This window comes from Lotus japonicus, chromosome 4, assembly GCF_012489685.1.
Source record: "Lotus japonicus ecotype B-129 chromosome 4, LjGifu_v1.2".
Lineage (NCBI taxonomy): Eukaryota > Viridiplantae > Streptophyta > Magnoliopsida > Fabales > Fabaceae > Lotus > Lotus japonicus.
In genome coordinates, this window is record NC_080044.1 from 53,518,845 (window position 1) to 53,538,774 (window position 19,930).

Genomic DNA, 19,930 nt, shown 5'->3' on the forward strand with positions numbered 1-19,930 from the left:
ACTAGATAAAATACATTAAATATGTTTTGAATCAAAATAAACTTCAAAAATTACCCTTTGTTATTAGTGTTGAAAAGTGAGAAAGAGAGAATAATTAATTAAACACATTTTACAAGTTAGAATTAATAAGAGCATCATTGGAAAAAAAATAATTAATTTCAAACTTTTATTTTGATCTTATGAAAATCACCAAAATTTTTTTTTTCTTTCATGCTTATAAATAGGACGTGAGAGAGTATAATTTAGAGAAATATTTAAACTGGGGTAAAATTATGTAATAGTTGTAGGTAGGCTTTTGTTGACTGGACTGAGGGAAAATGCGCCTATTAATAATAGTGCTTCTGAATGCAAAGCACACATCAAACACAATTACAACTCTCAGAAGCTGAACTTTCCGCGTTGGGTCGCAACCTCCCCCAGATATTAATTCTTCAAGATTCCCTTAAATAACCCAAACCATCCTCTGTTCTCACAATCATCATCTCCTTCAATTCCTCCCCAAACCACCGCAAAATGGATCCCCAAAGCGAACAAACCACCCGGGTCGAACCCGAACCCGATATCTTCATCCACACCTCCGATGGAACCCGCATTCCAGCACACTCAAACATTCTGGTAAATCTCCCAATTCAAACAAACCATTTCCATAATTCACTTTTATTTTCCATTAATTTCTAACTGAATTCATTGATTCTGAACAGGCTTCTATGTCACCGGTTTTGGAAAGTATGATAGACCGGCCGCGAAAACACCGGAGCTCCGAACGAATAATCCAAATCCACGGCGTCCCCGGCGACGCCGTAACCGCATTCCTCACCTTCCTCTACTCCCGGCGCTGCACGGAGGACGAGATGGATCGCTACGGCATGCACCTGCTTGCTCTCTCGCACGTCTACATGGTGCCGCACCTCAAACAGAGATGCACGAAAGGCCTATCGCAGCGCGTGAACACAGAAAACGTGGTGGACATGCTCCAACTGGCGCGTCTCTGCGACGCGCCGGATCTCCACCTCCGCTGCATGAACCACCTCACAAGAAACTTCAAAACGGTGGAGGAAACCGAAGGGTGGAGGTTTTTGACGAAACACGATCCGTGGTTGGAACTCGAGGTGCTGCGGTTCATGGACGAGAGCGAGACGAGGAGGGAGAAGTCGCGGCGGAGCAGGGAGGTGCAGGGGCTGTACGCGCAGCTGAGCGAGGCGATGGAGTGTTTGGATCACATTTGCACGGAAGGGTGCACCCTTGTGGGGCCACACCATGTGGAGGTTGATAGAAAGAGTGGGCCATGTAACAAGTTCGCCACGTGTCAGGGTGTGCAGCAGTTGATTCGGCACTATGCCACGTGTACGAAGAGGATGGGTGGTGGGTGCTTGCGGTGCAAGCGAATGTGGCAGCTTTTCCGCCTCCATTCCTATGGTTGTGAACACGCTGATTCCTGCAACGTTCCTCTTTGCAGGTAAATCCCTCAATCTCACATTTAATTCACGTGCATAATTAATTAATAATTAAACTTCTAATTTTATTATTGAAATATATGAAGCAAAAATAGTATCATATTTGTGAATTAAGTCTCCGAATGATAACTCAAGTGGTAAGAGTTAGATAATACGTGGGTTGAGCGGGGAGGTCAAGATCAAACCATGAAAAATGTAATATATTTTTCCGATCTACCAAAAAATACCTCTGAATTGAATTGGAATGGTTATTCAATAATAATGATAATATTAGGAATGGGGAAAATAACATGAAGTATTTTAATAAGATGTAAATATAATATATGGGCTTTATCTCTTTGTTTTTTGTTACAAGCTTTATCACTTAAGCTACCTAGTACCTATGATCTTTAAAATATATGTAGTTGGGCACTATGTTTAAATATCTTACTACTTTTCTTGTTACTTTTTCTCACCTTTTTCCCTGTTTTTGTTTCTTGCAAACACAAGTTGTTTAATGGGATTGGGTTAATTTATATATTTAATGACTAGGATAAACATAAGACTGAGAAAGACAGAATTGAAGTTAGTGGTATATAATTAATATTTAGGGTTAATTGTAATTTTAGATCGATAGTTGATCTCCTAGTTATATAGCTTATTTAATCATCTACTTTTAGAATTAAACATATTTTGTAAATTTTTTTATGTATAAAAAGAAAAAATTTAGCCTAACAAAGTAAAAAAAGTTATTAAAAATTGATATATTTTAAAGATATTTATACACATTGAGATTAAGGTTTAAAGAAGAAAAATCTTTGGTGTTTTTTTTTTATGTCGAATGAAACTTAATATTTTGATTTGTGAATTTTGTGTGGAGGCTAGGGTTTAAATAATTTGATTTATTAAATTTAGAAAAAAAAAATCACTTAAAATGAAAAGTAAATAGTTTGTTTTAAGTATAATAATGAAAATAACCTAGAGACTGAATTGTAACAATTTGAAAAAATAAGGAAAGTTTAATCAGGTTGTGATATTATGTGTAATATGCTGTCACATTGATAAAATGTGTCATGTCATCACCTCATTACATAGTGGATTTGGGGTCCAATCATAAATTGCTTTGCTATGTATACATCGACTGATTGCTTGTCGTGTTCCCTAGCTGGTCATCATCACATTTTTCAATTTTCACGGGCATAATTGGTCGGCAATATTTAAGCTCGCAAACTTAATGCAATTGGTCCATCCTAGTTGTTAGTATCATTTACCAGCTTTTAATTTGCTATCTTCATGACTATAACCATAGTTGTCATGTCCTAGTCACGGCAGCTTTTCATTTCACAGTTCAATGCACCAACGCAATCAATTAAGTCCATAAGAACAACATAGTGGACATATGTAGCTATTAGATATTTAGAGAACTTTCAATTTGGGAAACAATGGCATGAGTCACGACTCACGGAACGTGCCAAACAAGTTTCAATCAGTCATCGTTGGTTATATGCTGCTTTGTTATGATGATAGCAAATTAATAAATTGTTCATTTTGTTTTTCAAGAAAAGCCTAATTGTCAAAGAGGATTTACCAAATACCAAGGTCTAGTACATTTGGTTTTTTAAGCCTCCAATCAAGAGTTTGATACCAGATGGAGAAAGATTTATTGGAAAAAAACATATCTATCAAATATGAAAATACTTGCTACAACGAAAAATTGTCAAAAATTTATACCGGAGCAACAAAAATAACAATAATCTTAGAGAATAATATAACAGTATAAAAGAGAAAAAGAAAAAAAAATATCAGATATCAGAAATCAGATCCTGAGTACTAGTTATTTTTTCGATGTATAAAAAAAAATCGTAAGTACTAGTGGCTTTAGCTGGGCCATATTTTAAATATAACATCGTTTTTCAGCTGAGATGGGGTAGCACCTTCAAGTCCCATGTAGCTGTCACTGTCCTTGTTTAATTTCTTCTGATATTATGATGATTGTCTTGTCTTATATATCTACTTGCTGTAAATATATTATGAAATTTCTCTGTGAACCTAACCTTGTTAATTTGGGATGAATGCTACAGGCAATTTCAATACAGAATGCAGACAGAGAAAATGAAAAATGATGAAAGGTGGAGACTACTAGCGAGGAAAGTGGCCTCAGCCAAAATCATGTTTTCCTTGTCTCTTTCAAAAAGGAAGCGGAATGAGGAAACCAGAGTGTCGATGAACAATCCAGGGATCAGAAGCTTCAAATTACAATGAGTCTTGTGATTATCTAAAGGACGATTTGTTTCTTATTGCTAGGGCCCTTTCCTTGAGGATAATATTCTGTTGTTTTTTGGGGAAGTCGGAGGATTTTGGATAGTGTGAAATTGAGCATTAGCTTGTAATTGTAGATGCTGTTTATTTGTTATAGATATGAGCAAATTGGACCTCAATTTGCATTGTCATCTATTGTAGATATAAGCAAATTGAACCTCATTTTGCATTGTCATAAGTTTTGAACAACATTAGTTAAGCTAGTAATAAATTTGATTATTACTATTTGTGTAAAATTCAAACAATGATCTTAAATTCAAACTATTTGGCACATAATAATCACTCGCATCAACTAGGATAAAAATAACGCAGCGGATCTTCTAGCAAAGAAGGCTTGCCGTGAGGGGTCGTCGAACCAAATTTGGGGACAACCACCTTCGTTTATTTATGAAGCTTTGTACTTAAACGCATCTTTGTAGTTTCTTTGTCTGTCCTTTTCCTCCTCTTGTAACCAAAAAAAATAGTTATTAGTTTACAAGCATTAAGTGATTATTTAAGTTTATGTATCAAAGATGTGATAATATATTAATATGAGTGGAAGGAATTCATGTAACTCAAGTATATAGTTTTGGGTTCCATATTTGAAAGCATGTCTATCAAATCTTCATTTTGCATTTGACAATATTCAAAGATTTCTTAATTTTTCATTGGAAGATCTTTCGAGTTAAAAAAAAAAAGAAACTAGATTTTTATGGCATACTTAATACGGAATAACATGAAGAACTCATACTTTGACCCAATATTAATTGTCCTACATGCTCTGGCCAGTACAAATGGCCATAAGGTCTAATGTTGTCTTGAACAACTCATACGTCTCATGACTAATGCTGTGTTGGTCAACCATGATGATCAAAACCAAGATTTATCCCGTTTAAGTCAACAAGAAAATCACAGTTGACACAACTCATGCCATCAATGCTGCCCTCCACATGGCCATTGACTCACAAGTCGTTCACAAAGGCTTCACTAAGGCTAAGTACCTCAAACACATGTGTCATTGCACTCTGTAAATACATGTTTGGTCATTCCTAAACATAAGCATTACTCATTTTATCTTCTAAATATTTTTCTCAAACTAAGAGTTTTTCATTGATCTAAAAGTTGACTTGAGCATCAGAGGATTTTTTGTAGGTAAGTATATTGTTGTGTTCTGGCGTGGACATCTAGTGCACCACCATGCACTCAATTTATATCCACAACAAGATGAAAGGTTCCTTGAGCTCTGCTTTTGGAAGAATATTTCGACGATGTTTGCGGGAAACAAATCAAATCTCATCACAATGGTAGAAATATGAAGAAAACATTTTGACAAAAGTGAACCTTCGTAGTAGCATACCTTCAAGTTAGAGGTATAGTTTTTCCTAGACGAGAACGACCTCTTTATGGTTCTATTAAGCTTGAGCTGATGATGGTTGTAACTCTTCATCAATTTTGTAACTCTTTTATTAGCGTCAGCCAAAACCCACCTAAAGTTTCTAAATTTTCATACTACAAATAGGTCGGCTAGCCCGACCCTAGTAATAGTCGGCTTATATGATTGAACAAACACATATGAGCCACATCACACTCATTCTATTTTAAACAAACACATATTCCCTCTCCCACATTGTTAAAGCATCACTTCCAAGATATAACACATTTTCATCCACCCTTCAACAACACCATCAAGTGCAAACCTCCATTCACCAGGGCCGGCCCAACCGTAACTGAGGCCTAAAGCGAACTTTAAAGTGAGGCCTAAGTGATGCATTTTTGTTTAAAAAATTTCTTTATTAATTTTTATTTAAATTTTATTTTTCGAGCTTTTTGAGATGTAAAATCATTTATTAAATTATCCTAATCAATTTGTATTGCATCCAATTCCAATTAGTTAGTACTTTACGGTCCTTTTATATTATAGAAAAAAGGAATTTTTATTGTATCAAAACTCAACATAACCATGCCATCACAGCAAAGAGGCTAGAGCTAACTACTTACAGTAAATGGAGTTTTGACTTCCTATTGATCTTCTTCGGTTCTTCCCAATGGCTAATCAAAGAAAAAAAAATATGGAGGAGGATTGTTTTACAAAGGATATGAGAGTTTGAGAGACAAAGACTCTATTTTTTCCCCTTTGAGGCTTTGAGAGACTGAGAGAGTGGCCGGGAGAGTAGAATCGTTATCAAGATTTAATTGAGAGAAAAGGAGAGGTCAGAGAATAAAAGGTGAAGAAAAAGAATAGGTAACATCAATTAATTGTCAATTAAGATTGTTAATTTCTAGTAATTGTCAATTAAGATTTTTTGAGAAAAATTAGGGAAGAAACAACTAACAAAGTGACAGGTAATGGTAAGTAATAGAATTTTTTTTTAATATTTGAGGCCTTATTTGTAAAAATATGAAGCCTTTTTTACTTTGAAAAAAATAAATTTTTTTGAGGCCTAAAGCCCTAGCTTGGGTCGCTTGACCCTTGGGCCGGTCCTGCCATTCACCTTTGAAGTGACAACCACTAAGAGTAGAAACGTAAAATTACTCTAACTACTTATTCCACGCTAACCCAATTCACTATTTTCATGTATCTTTTACCTAAGGGCTTAATTTTTTTAGATAATTGGTTCTTAACATGATATCAAAATCTTTATGATTAAGTGGTATATAATTTGATCTTTGTCGGCCCTTATTTTTCTAAGAGTGTGTCAGAAATATAATCATTCATGTATCACTTGCTAAAAAACTTCAGTTTTTGAAATAATTGATTGTTTGACACTCATTATCACCATAACCCTTCTCAATCTCACCCAAGCACCCCAACACCGGCCTCGGCCCCAAAAACCTAGCCTCCCACCATACCACCATTACGAACACCAACAGACAACCTCCCATCCTAACTCACAAACGACAGCATGTCCACATGCTGCTTAAGATATATAAATAATAAAATAGTATTTATTTATCACACTCATTTTTCTTTTCACAAACAACTAACAAATTATCTCATTTTCTATTCACTTTCAACCATCGGTCTTTTTTTCCTTTGACTTTCTTTTCTCCTATATGTGTTTTAGAACCAAACATAGTTTAAATATCGGGGTGAACCTAATATGCACCAATTTTAGGTGGTGTAATTTTACACCACCTACTTTGACTGGGTATAGCAGGTTAACACATTATTTTTTTAAAGAAAAATTATCATTAAAAATTTGTTATGTATTAAATTTCTTTAAAAAAAAATGTGTTGACCTATTATAGCAGGTTAAAAAAAGTGATCTAAAATTAGACCACTTTAAAAGTGGTCCACATTAGGGGACACCTAAATATCGATCAAAATACTTTTTACAAATGCCCCCAATGAGCTTCACCGTGTCAGCTCAACAAACAGATCATCTACCAGAGTTTACAGAATCTTGTTGGGTGAATGGTCACTTTCGTCCCTAAAGTTACAGGGGTCGAGCAATTTAGTCCCTATTCTATGGAAATGTCGCTCGTAGTCCCTGATGTTGCAAAACGTCAATCATGTTGGTCCCTAGCTTGGCTCCCGTTAGTGAATGTTAACGGGAAGGGTGATTTGGCACGTTAAGTGCCTATGTGGACTTTCCACGTGGATTTAAATATTGGAATTTTTTAGAAAAATTTAAAAACTTCAATTTAGTCCCTGACCAAATTCCCCAAATCAGAAAAGTTTTAACCTCTCCATCATCTTCTTCCTACTCATCTTCTTACCAAGAAAAAATAACTGAAGTTCAATGACTTCAGAAGAAACCCAGATGAAAATAGAATTTGGGGGTGGAGACTTACATAGACAAGTTGTTAAAAGGTCAAGTTTTTTCCTTTTACTTGCTCGGTGGATGTTTGATAATGACCAAAGATATAATTTTCTTTCCTTATCTTCATCTTCCAATTCTTCTTCCATATTCTCCTGCTTCTGTGACTTTACAAAAACCCCAATAGATTCCAGAAAATAAAAAACCTAAAGAGAGAAGGAGAGAACGACAAACACCATGAGATCTACACTTATGCTACCCTTCCTTTCAGATATGAAAAGGGTTGTTTGTAAATTGGGGTTTCCTTTTCTGCATTTTCACTATTTAAAGTTTCAATCTTCTTTGATTTTTCCTTTTGTGTTTGCAGCGTTTTTTGGGTTGTGAGATCTCTTGGTGGGTTTGTAGGTTGTGGATTTTTTGGTTTTCAGGGTTAGGAAGGGAGTTGATTCTTTGATGGTGGCTAGTGATGGTTACAAAAAGAAGATCTTATTGGAAGGTGGATTGATGCTCATGGTGGGGAGGGTTTGGTTGTGCGTAGGGGTGATTTTGATAAAAAGCTCAAGCTTTTTTCTGGGTAAGATAATAAGGAGGAAGAAGATGATGGAGAGGTTGAAGCTTTTCTGATTTAGGGATTTTGGCCAGGGACTAAATTGAAGTTTTTAAATTTTCCCAAAAAATTTCTCAATATTTAAATCCACATGGAAAGTCCACATAGACACTTAACGTGCCAAATCACCCTTCCCGTTAACGTTCACTAACGGGAGCTAAGCCAGGGACCAACGTGATTGACGTTTTGCAACATCAGGGACTACGGGCGATATTTTCATAGAATAAGGACTAAAATGCCCGACACCTATAACTTTAGGGACGAAAGTGACCATTTACCCGAATCTTGTTGGCCCTCAATTGAAGTTTCACGTGCCCGAAACTTGAAATGTTTATCATGTTGATTTGTTCAGTTGAAAATTGACGTTTTTTCTTTTCAATGTTTATTGGCTTCTTGCCGTCCAGATTTGGTGTCCTTGTTTATTTCGTTTTGATTTTTAACGATACAAAATGAAACACGAGTCAATTTAGTTGGCTCTTTCCTTTCATCACGGCCTCTGTCACCTCCAGCTTATATATTTTATTTGATAAATTATCAGATTTTACCTCTTTAATTAAGGAAAGAGTAATTCCAAACTTTATAAAATAGAACATAAATTAGACTTGTAATTTTTTTTTCGAATACAAGAGGAAGAGGAAGAGGAAGAGGAAGAGGAAGAGGACTTGTCATTTTGTTATAATCTTTAAGCACCAAAATGAATATTTGAGAGATCATAAAAAGAATATTAATCATGTCAAGTTTTACTATGTCATCATTGATTTTTATGCCTTTATTAATTAAAAAAATTAAACCATATGATAAGAAAAATAAAAATCTCCAAAAGATAATTCAAGTGGTAAGAGTTACAGACATAAGGGTTGAGTGAGATAAAGGGTGAATGATCCAGAGTTCAAAACCTGAGGAGGACTAATTTACTAACATGTCTAACAACTAACATTTTTCTATAAAATAAATAAGAAAAATAAAAATTCTTCCTTATTCTCTTTGCCTTCGATTTTTGTTGTTCTTCCTTATACTTCTAGGAATTGCTCTTTAGGGCTTCAAAGTACTATATCACATGTGCACGAGTTGAATTACTAGTTGTGTCAATTCTTAAGGGCAAAATCAGCTTTTAGGATTTTCATTAGAGTCTGTTTGAAATTTCTTTCAGTGTAATGATTCTCATCATGACACGACTTTCTACTCTACTATATTTGTAACATTCTTTTTTCACGGCGGGTTCTTCATTCATGGTCAATTCAGAATTAAGTACGTGTTTGGAAACTCAAGAAACTTATGAGTTTGAAGGAGAAGTTATTATATTAAAAAATAATAGTAACGTTGTGAATGAAGAAGTGATTCTTAGAGGATTTATAGTGTACCATAACAAAATATTCACACATGCATTAGTTGGTTTAACAACATATATGTGGACCAGACACCACATTTTTCACCTAAAAATGTCTTTGGGTCCTCACACTTATATCACAACAATCTTCTCTTCAAGTGTGAGTCCATCTCAATAGAAAGTTGGGCTTGTACTCAAGCGGAATCTCAAAGGCCGTCATTCTGGGCTTGTGCTCCTAAGTTTCAGAGGCTCATGACCCATAGTCAAACAACAATTTGCTCTCATACCACGATTGTGCCCAAATTAAAGGAGATGATTAAAATTGGGGGGGCATAAAACTCCACATTTGTTTAAAGAGCAAACCATAAGTGAATTGGACACCACAACTTTCACCCAAAATCTTAAGGTATTAGGTGTATGAGTCCTCTCACTTATAAAGTGCTCAAACTTGTCATTATCTTCCAATGTGAGTGAAACTTACTCATACTCGATATCACAACCGTTTTTCCCATCATTCTTCATTCACAATTAAAATACTGATGTTGAAAAACATAAAAGATGATGGTATGCTAATCATGTGGTCTAGAAGAGAGTGAAGGGTGCAAGAAGCAAATAAGTGGTTTTTATTCTTTTATTTGAAATATCCCTTACACACAAGAAAACACAACAAGAACAAAGGTAGAACCAGGCTTGATCTCATGGAAGCATTTAAAGTTAATCTATAAGAAATTGTGAACAGTATGGGAAATCAATGGAGGAACTTTTGATTGGATATAAAGGCGCTCAAACTTGTTTTTATCTTCAAATACCAATGTGAGACTTACTCATACTTGATATGACAACAATTTTTCCATCATTCTTCATTCACAATTAAAATGTTGAAGTTGAAAAACATAACAGATGTTAGTATGCTAATTTCGTGGGTCTAGAAGAGAGTGAAGGGTGCAAGAAGCAAATAAGTGGTTTTTATTCTTTTATTTGAAATATCCCTTACACACAAGAAAACACAACAAGAACAAAGGTTGAACCAGGCTTGATCTCATGGAAGCATTTAAATTTCATCTATAAGAAATTGTGAAGGCTCTAGGAAATCAATGGAGGAACTTTTGATTGGATATGAAGGCGCCATCGCTATGCCACAGAGACCTCGCTTATCAGATATGTCCCTTTTCATTCTTATGTAACCTTCTTCCCCCCATTTGGCTCCCCATGAGTTTTTCACTATCCAATATTTGGTTCCATATTGAGTTGCTCCATATCCCACAATTGCTACTCCATGATTCAATTGAGTGCCACAGTCCACTCCGCCTCCCATAAATACTCCCTGAAATTATAGTATGTTTGGATCAGCTTATCTTTTCTCAGAAGTCAGAATCGATTATGTCAATTCGAAACTACTAATAAAAGTTTCTCCTCATAATTTATTTTGGTTTTAAAATTAGTTGTAGAAATTTTTTCAAACATGCACTTATTTGTATTTTTTTCTACTAAGAATCATGTGTTTGATGGTGATTACAAACTAATCAATAAAATTTCCAATGAAGAGGTGAATTAGAATTAGACGCTAACCTCTGAGTATAACTGCATATCAACCCCTGCTTCAACTGCTACAGATACAGGTTGGTTTGCAGCTGCTAGGAGCAATGCAGTCTCATTATTCTCTGGAACATTCTCATAGCCATCAATTGACACTGCTGGTTCATTCTCCTGCATTATAAATGGTTTATGACTTGATGCATCTTTAATTATTTTCCCAACACTTAATTAATTAAATTTGATTAGTACATGATGCACAATATATAGCACCTTCTGTACATTACAGGTTCCATTTGTTGCTGTATAAGGGTAAATACTTTCGGTTGTTATGCCATTTTGCTTGATGAAGTCGAACGCATTATTCATGTACCCACCATTGCATCCATTATTGTGTTCAATGTCACAATCTACTAGCTCTTGCTCAGACAATGACACTAGCTTTTGTGTCTTGATTTGGTTAATACCTTCAACAGCAGCTACGGCTGAAAACGCCCAGCAACTACCTGCACAAGACGCACAAGATATTAAAAAACAAATGAAGCTGATTCAAAACAACAATTAACAAAGTAAAATTGCAACAGTGACTGTTTTTTGCTTACTGCAGTCTCTTTGATCCTTTATAGCAGTGACAGCCCCTTTCTTCCTCCAATCTATAGAAGGAGGAACACTATCAACATTCTCATACATGAAGGTTCCCTTCCCATGTGGTGTGCCGCGTAACATTTTGTGATGATCAATCTTGGAGGAAGCATAGATGCTTCTGAATTCATGGTTGGTCATGTCAGCAAATTTGTTCAACTCGAGCTTGTAAGGCATGTCCAATTTATTGGTGTCATGGACATGCATCACATTGGCTTTGAACACATTGAAGCGCTTGCGCTTCTCGTCTAGGCTTCGAGAAACCGTGTGGACGCTTCTCCATCTTTCATACAAATCCCACAAGCTTTCTTCAGATTCCAAATCCTTCTCATTGAAATCAAAGCTCTCTGCCACACTGAGAAACAGAGCAAGGGATAGCAGAGCAAACCAGAAGAGGTTCTTTGTTCCCATGTTACTTAGCTAGTTTGGATAATGGATATGAATATGAATATGATCAATTGAATGGATGGTGCTGAGAACAGAAAGCCTTTGAATGCTTTTATAGAGAAATGAAAAGGCACTAGGAGGAAGAAAATAATTAATTTAAATAAATTAAGTTTACATGTTCCTTATAGGCATCATCAATGGATAATGATGAAAAATTATCTTCCACCTATACGGTACGGTACCGGTACAGATATGGGTACGAAGTAAGTACGACATTTATAAAAAAATTAAGGTTACTCTAGCGTATATATATGAGGAGAGTTCAACTCACGCCCTTTCGAGTTGTACACCGTTACACTAATTCTTTATCCTTTTAACTTTATTTGAAATTTTGAATCCAACACACCTTACATGTTATAGTTAATAAAACACGTGATGACTCCTAAACACGTGAAAGGATGGTGATCAAATGATTTTTTGATCTTATTAATTAATCTTTGACCTAGACATATATCAATTTTTCTCCATCTTAAAATTCAAACACTTATAACCAAGGAAGTGTTGGAACCGTCTCAGAATAATCACTCAAGTTGTAAGAACTAGTTGACATATGAGTTGAGAGGGGAGGTCTATGTATCAACTATTTGTAGGGTTGTAATTTATCTTTTCGATATAAGAAAAAGGAAGTGCTGGAACATGGAACCTGGATCATATGCACGTACAATTTGTCTTCAAAAGCATTTGCTTTTTGGGTACTAAATTACCAACAATGATATATACACAACTCATTTTTTAAACACTTTATTTCTACCTCTTTTTGTTTCTATCTCTCTCCTCTTATCATCTATCAAATCTCATACTTTCTATCTCTTACTTTTTCTTTTCTTATTATCTCTCTCCTCATTCCACCTCAAATGAGAGGTGTGTAAGTAATATTATTGCTAAATTACTAACACTCTTACCACTTTGGATTAAAATGAAACCAGTTCAAACATTTTCATATCAACTCTTGTACTGCTAAAGAGAAAGAAAAGGTTCAAGCTAAAACACATAAATGCATTGTTTTCACAAGATTTTGTAGAAAGAAAGAGAAACAAAATTAAAGCCCAAACACTTATTATCATGGCCTTCTACTTAGATATCGTAAACTAATGAAAACAATTGGCTTTGTCCTTCTGATACGTGGTTCTTTAGATTAATAGTCTTTGTTTTTATTTTTCTTTCGATGAGTTAACTGATGCAATAGTTCTAATATAAGAGTTAGCTGCTAAAACAATTCCAGTATTGATGCAAAGAATTAGTGCCAGATCATTTTTGGGGTACGGGTGTCCTTGGTTATGTGTTTATTGGATTTTAGCCAAAGTTACCAGTAAACTCTTTCATAATCAAAAGTTCATCTTTGTTTTCATCACTTTTTATCAATGTTTTTTATTGCATACTTGATGATGCTTGTGAAAGACTTAGCACTTAGCAGCATGTGATGTCTCTCCCATCACTCTTCATTAACTGTTTAAATATTTTTTTTGAGTAAAATACACTCACCCCCCTCAAGATTTGCAAGAATGACACTCCACCCCATTCTTTTTAAAAATCTACCCTCCACCCCATTTTTTATAAAGGCAAATTTTAGTGATGAAAACAAATTCCTCACTACTAAAAACTAATTACTAATTAGTAAAAATTTAAATAAATTTAATGCATATACACTATCATACATTAATTTATGAAAATAATTTTACTGAATTAAATTTAAAAAAACCATTCACTCTGTCTGTTAAGTCCACGTCCCATCTATCTCCAAATCATATTTCTCACCACAAACGGCCACCACCAAGCCTTTACTCCCTTTAACACGGCTCCACTGTCCCACAATGTGAAACCCCATGGCACCTCCATGCCTCAAAGTTTTGTTGCAACCTGAACCCCAGAACGTGAATCGCACATCCCTAAAGCCACTTGTTCAACTACTTCTTGTGAATTTCACCCCTTGAAGTTGTGAGCGAACGCTCTGTTGGTCTTAGATATTGTTGGATTTTGTTAAAAACGATGCTCCACCGCCTCGTTGGGCTCTAATAACCTCAGATCCACTTCCTATTTTCATAATTTTGTTTCTCTATTTTCTTCACCCATTTGTGTTGCTTTTTTGGCCTACAACCCAATTTTGAAAATTGGAGGTATAAAGAGATTATTTTGATTAAAATTGAATTATTACCAAATATGAAAACACAAGCATGTTTCACTATGTTTGAGATATGGTTTGTAAATCGGGCAGGTGTGCTATTGCATAATTTGCATTATGAATTTACGGAGGAAAAACGCGATTGAGAGAATGAGGAGGATTGTGATGTTTTCATTTTTAAATTTATTGGATTATATTGATTTTTTTTTTTGAAATTATTGATTAACAATTTAAATAATAACTAATTATTAATGAAAAATATTTTTCGTCACTAAATTTGCCTCTATATAAAATGGGGTGGGATGTAGATTTTAGATAAGAATGGGGTGGAGTGTAATTCTAACAAACCTTAAGGGGGGTGAGTGTACTTTACTCTATTTTTTTTATATGTCTCCTTAAAAGTGCGTGGACTAATGATAGAACTTTCGACCTATAAAATTTAAACACACTTTTAACCATTGCGACCCACAGTAATTAAGTAACACTTGAAAAGTTAAAGTTTGAAACATAACATATGATGCTATGCTAACATGGTCAAGATGAAGATGAGAGTGAAAGGCTCAAGAAGCAAATCATTTATTTTAATTCTTTTACTAGAAATCATGACATATTGCAGGAATAATGGAACCACACATATTGATCAAGATTCTGCTTGATATATTTCTTGACAAACAAATTGATCAAGAAATCATGACTTGTAGTAGATAGTAGATACTTTAGGCATCGAATATGAGATGCAAATATTATTAGTTCCTGCATCTAACAGGAACATAACCATAACTGTTGATCAAGCTTAGTCCCACTCTCATGGAAGCATTTAAAGTTCGTCTTTAAGAGTTGGTGAACTTTTGATTGGATAAGAAGCCTCCATCGCTATGCCGCATAGACCTTGCTTCTTAGATATTCCCCTTTTCATTCGAATGTAACCTTGTTCTCCCCAATCGGCTCCCCACGAGTTCTTCACTATCCAGTATTTTGTTCCATCTTGTGCTGCTCCATACCCCACAATTGCTACTCCATGATCCAGTTCAGTGCCACAGTCTCCAGTAAATACTCCCTGAAATTATAGCATGTTTAGATCAGCTTCTCTTTATTCAGAATCAATTCTGGTACTTAGAAGGTACAAACAGAAGTTTCCCCCCATAATTTTTCTTGGTTTTATAATCAATCAATGGCAGAAAGATTTTCAAACATGCATTTATCATATGTTTGATGGTGATTATAGTTATTTTGATTTTAAAAACTACTCAATAAAATTTCCAATGAAGAGGTGGATTAGTATTAGAAATTGACCTCAGAGTAGAACTGGAAATCAGATCCCCCAGCATCAATGCCTACAGATATAGGTTGGTTTGCAGCAGCTTTGAGTAATGCAACCTCATTGTTCTCTGGAACAATCTCATAGCCATCAATTGACACTGCTGGTTCATTCACCATCTGAAACAGTGTACATGGTTTGTGCATCTTTAGTTTCCCCATCTCTTAATTAAATTTGAACAATTTATTAAACACAATATAATTAAGGCTGCACCTTTTGGGTATTACAGGTTCCATCTGTTGCTGTATAAGGGTAAATACTTTCTGATGTTATGCCTTTTTCCTTGATGAACTCCAATGCCTTCGCCATGAACCCACCATTGCATCCTTCATTCACTTCAACGTCACAATCTACAAGCTCTTGCTCTGACAAGGACACTAGATGATGTGTCCTGATTTGGTTAATACCTTCAACAGCTGCAATAGCTGAAAACGCCCAGCAACTACCTGCAATAGATATTAAAATACAAGTAGATTCAGCATAACAATTGTCATCAAAACAAATAAAAATTCAATGGGGTGTCTTTGAATGTTACAATTTTCAATAAAAACTTACTACTATCATTTTCCATTCTTTAGCAATAGCACTCTTTAGTATTTGCCAAATGTTATGAGTAGCTAAAGGAACCTTCTTTGTCATATCAAAGCAATATGTACAACACTTATAGCGTGTTTGGTTCTGCGGTTGAAACTTAATAATTGCTTTTTAGAATAAATTATTAAGTGTAACTTTTGGGATTACTGTGCTTTGAATTGTGTGTCCATTGCTAATCCAATTATGCTAAGAAATAAGTTAGCTAAAAGGACAAAATGAACTACTTGAATGGTAATAGTGATTATTATGTTTCTTACCACATTGGCCTTGATCCTTTACCGGAGTGACAGCACCACTCGTCCTCCAATCTTTGGAAATGGGAACACTATCAACATTCTCATACATGAAGCTTCCATTCCCTCGTGGAATTCCATGGAACATTCTGTGATGATCAATCTTTGAGGAAGCATAGATGCTTTTGAATTCATAGTTGGTCAAGTCAGCAAACTTGTTCAACTTGAGCTTGTAAGGCTTGTCCAATTTGTTGGTTTCATGGACATGCATCACATTGGCTTTGAACACATTGAAGCGCTTGTGCTTCTCGTCGAGGCTTCGAGAAACCGTGTGGTGGCTTCTCCATCTTTCATACAAATCCCACAAGCCTTCCTCGGAGGCCAAATCTTTCTCATGGTAATCAAAGCTCTCTGCAACACTGAGAAACAGAGCAAGGGAAAACAGAGCAACACAGAAGAGGTTCTTCATTCCCATGTTGTTTTGCTAGTTGGTTATGATCAACTCAATGGATGGTGGTGAGAATAGAAAGCATGTGAGTGGTTTATATAGAGAAATGAAAAGCCACTAGGGAGGAAGAAAACAATGGGAAATAATTGAATAAATGAAGAAGTTCCAAATAGGCATCAACAATCAATAATGATGAAGAACATAGACCAAAGTTGTTGCACTTTCGAGAGTTAGAGCAGAAGAAAAAGAAAAGATACATTGGTTTTGCTCAAGTATAGAAAAGGAATTAGATTAATTTATTTGTGCATGACAACTCTTAAAAGGTTTTCAAAAAGTAGGAAAATTAGCTATGATTGGTTTAAGAAAACATTTTTTGTTTACAATTTTTATCAATATTTTTTGGAAAATAGTTTCCATTTTTTATTTTTTAAAATTTAGGAAACATTTTTGTTTGGATTATCTGTTTTAATTTTCACCATATACTTCGACGTCGCCGCCACTGCCACTGTCATCACTGCCCCACCACAATCATCGTCGCTACAACCATTGAGTCTGTCGCTGTCACCGCCATTTCTACCACAACCAACTTCACTAGCTACCCGCAGCTATTGTAACCACCTACACCTTCTTCGCCTTTGCTGTCATTGCCATCATCATCGCATCCGCCCCCACCATCATTGTTGTACTTGTTACCATCATCATTACCACCGCCTCCGCCACCTCTACTACCACCATCACCGCTAATCATCTCATTGTCTCACCGGTTGGTGGTCATGGTAGCGGTGGCGGCAATATTAATGGTGGCGGCGGCAATGGTGATGGTGGTAGTGGTAGTGGTAGTGGTAGTGGTGAAATTAGTTGCAGCTCGTTTTCATTTTAACTGAAAATGTTAACAAATTTTTTGTTTTCCGTTTTGGACGTAATATATTTGAAGATAACATTTTTTTTTTGAAAAGAAAGATAACATTTCCTAAGTATCAACTAAACACATTTTTAACTATATTTTTTTAATTTTTTTTAAATGAAAACAGGAAATGGGCAAATCAAACAGTGTCTAATATTTTCACACCTCGTAACAAACATGAAATAGACATAGAAAATAGAAAACTCAGATATAATAGTGATGTGTTAGAGAAAAAAAATTGTAAGAAACAAAAAGGGTGAAAATATGATAGAGTAGAAAATGAGTGTGAATGTATAAGACTATATTGAAATGAAATAAACACATGAGAGATTTTTCTTGATGAGAATTTTCTTTGTGTGAAATTAAGTGCTATTGTGTGGTGAGTGAGAGTAATGGTTGAAGAGGGTGGTGTGCATGGTGTCAAGAAGACATGAATTAATTATCTAAAAAGATTAAATTGTAGTTTTATATTAGATTCTAACATTCTCGAGGGTAACATTAATGGTGTCATGAGCAAACTACCCCAAAAATTTAAGCTGCCCTCTCACACAAGAATCCATTTAGACTTGAAGCATTGACAATGCACAGACCCATCTAGGCATTTATCATGTGCTGAAATTCAACATTTTTCTTAAAATAATGAGAGCAATAATGATCGAAATCTAAATCACTTAGTTATTGAAACTCTGATACCACGGTATAAACCAACTATGTCAAAAACATAAGCTTGGGTGAGAACACCATAAATAATTTTATATTTTATTCTTACAGATACTTCTGGTTTTGAGCCACCATGTGTGTTGCAAGTGGAGAGCATGGTTGTGATAACTGTTTTTATCCTTAGCCAACTTGATCGTTTGTGAAGATGCACAAAACTACAAATTCGCAGTCCATTCTGTTTCCAAACTGTGCATGTTGGGAAGTAAAATATTGGTAAAATTGATGATGACGAAAAGCTGTTACCATTAATTTCACATCTAATTTGGCTTGAACATGACATTGATTCCATTGCATATGGCAATAAGATAATCAGATTTTCAATTTTGGTTTTCTATTCGAAATAGAAAAGAAAAATTCAATTAATTCCCTACTCTCAGTTTTCTACGCTACGATTGAGATAAGATTATGATATTGATAACTTACTTGTTAGAGATCATGAAGATAAACACTTGTTTGAGAAGTGTTAAAATGCATGGTTATCATAAGTTGGTAGGGTAATTTGCCCAAGAATTTCTATGTCTTCAGTGTATATCATTTGCCTAGGTAGTTGCTTGTAGTAAAGTGTTGCATTAGCGTAATGCATTTGATCTACCAAAACTTGAAAAAATGAAAACTAAATTCCTAATGAAGCATTTTATTTTTTTCTTGTGGTTTAAGTACATCAAGTAGGCCATCTTAACCCAAGTGCTGAGTGGGTCAATTTTGTGATCTTCTGTTTTATAGACCGAGAGATCTATGGCGTGCCTTAATTGCCCTGCCTCTTTTTCTAAGGTTTTAACATTCTTTTTGTTAATTCTATGGCGTGAACTTGACAATACTCCTTTTGTTTATACTTTCCATCTGTTTAATGCGCAAATGTAATTTCACGTTGTTAACTACAAGTTTGAGATAATTTCGACTCATAAGGTATAATTCGACTATGAACGAGGGAAGTCGAATTCATGAGGCATTGGGCATGTAAAATTTGCTAAGTGTCAAATCAGGTTGGCGATTAAGGTCGAATATGAGCGAATAGTTTCTGACTCAAGGTTTGGACTTTGATGTGGAAAAGATATGATACTGAGAGACGGTTGTTAGCGGTATGACGTAAGGAGGACACGTGTAAGACGAGAAGACGTTCCAGAAAACACTTGTAATCGTCTCATTAGTAGACCGTTAGGAAGCAGTTATGTTTTAGGTCTATAAATAGTGGATTTTTGCATTGAATCAGGGTTCACGAATCTACTTCCTTGAATGTACTCAAAACGCTTACAGTCGAATGCAATGACTACAAGCAAATTTAGAGGGAAAAGTATGGATTTCGTGCAACTCTTGTATTTTAGATTCGATTCGATTATTATATATATAAATAAAGTTTCAATACTTGTTCTTTAACTTTCATTGAATCTATTCTTTTAAATATGTTTTCCTATTGAATTTTCTTAGTTTTGCCAATTAATACCTGAAATATTTTCACCAAAGAACCCAAGAGGACTCGAATCCAGTCCCAGATTGATCCTTAGATTCTCTATTTGTTTTACCAAAATTTAGTGTAAACACACGTATC

General features: G+C 35.1%; 3 protein-coding genes across 3 annotated transcripts; 1 reads left to right on the plus strand and 2 right to left on the minus strand.

Moving 5' to 3' along the window:
* The first annotated feature begins 343 nt into the window (after positions 1-343).
* On the plus strand, positions 344-3,988 carry LOC130710618 (BTB/POZ and TAZ domain-containing protein 1-like). The gene is made up of 3 exons (XM_057559947.1): positions 344-615; positions 702-1,456; positions 3,515-3,988. The coding sequence occupies exons 1-3, from the start codon at positions 514-516 to the stop codon at positions 3,693-3,695; spliced, it is 1,038 nt and encodes a 345-aa protein (XP_057415930.1). The 5' UTR covers positions 344-513; the 3' UTR covers positions 3,696-3,988.
* A 6,381-nt stretch (positions 3,989-10,369) lies between these two features.
* On the minus strand, positions 10,370-12,078 carry LOC130710022 (vignain-like). The gene is made up of 4 exons (XM_057559174.1): positions 11,562-12,078; positions 11,233-11,465; positions 10,996-11,133; positions 10,370-10,750 (listed from the first exon to the last, which is right to left on the minus strand). The coding sequence occupies exons 1-4, from the start codon at positions 12,010-12,012 to the stop codon at positions 10,478-10,480; spliced, it is 1,095 nt and encodes a 364-aa protein (XP_057415157.1). The 5' UTR covers positions 12,013-12,078; the 3' UTR covers positions 10,370-10,477.
* A 2,641-nt stretch (positions 12,079-14,719) lies between these two features.
* Positions 14,720-16,848, minus strand: LOC130716116 (vignain-like). Its single transcript, XM_057566310.1, has 4 exons — positions 16,337-16,848; positions 15,699-15,931; positions 15,461-15,604; positions 14,720-15,224 (listed from the first exon to the last, which is right to left on the minus strand). The coding sequence occupies exons 1-4, from the start codon at positions 16,785-16,787 to the stop codon at positions 14,985-14,987; spliced, it is 1,068 nt and encodes a 355-aa protein (XP_057422293.1). The 5' UTR covers positions 16,788-16,848; the 3' UTR covers positions 14,720-14,984.
* Between the last annotated feature and the right edge of the window lie 3,082 nt (positions 16,849-19,930).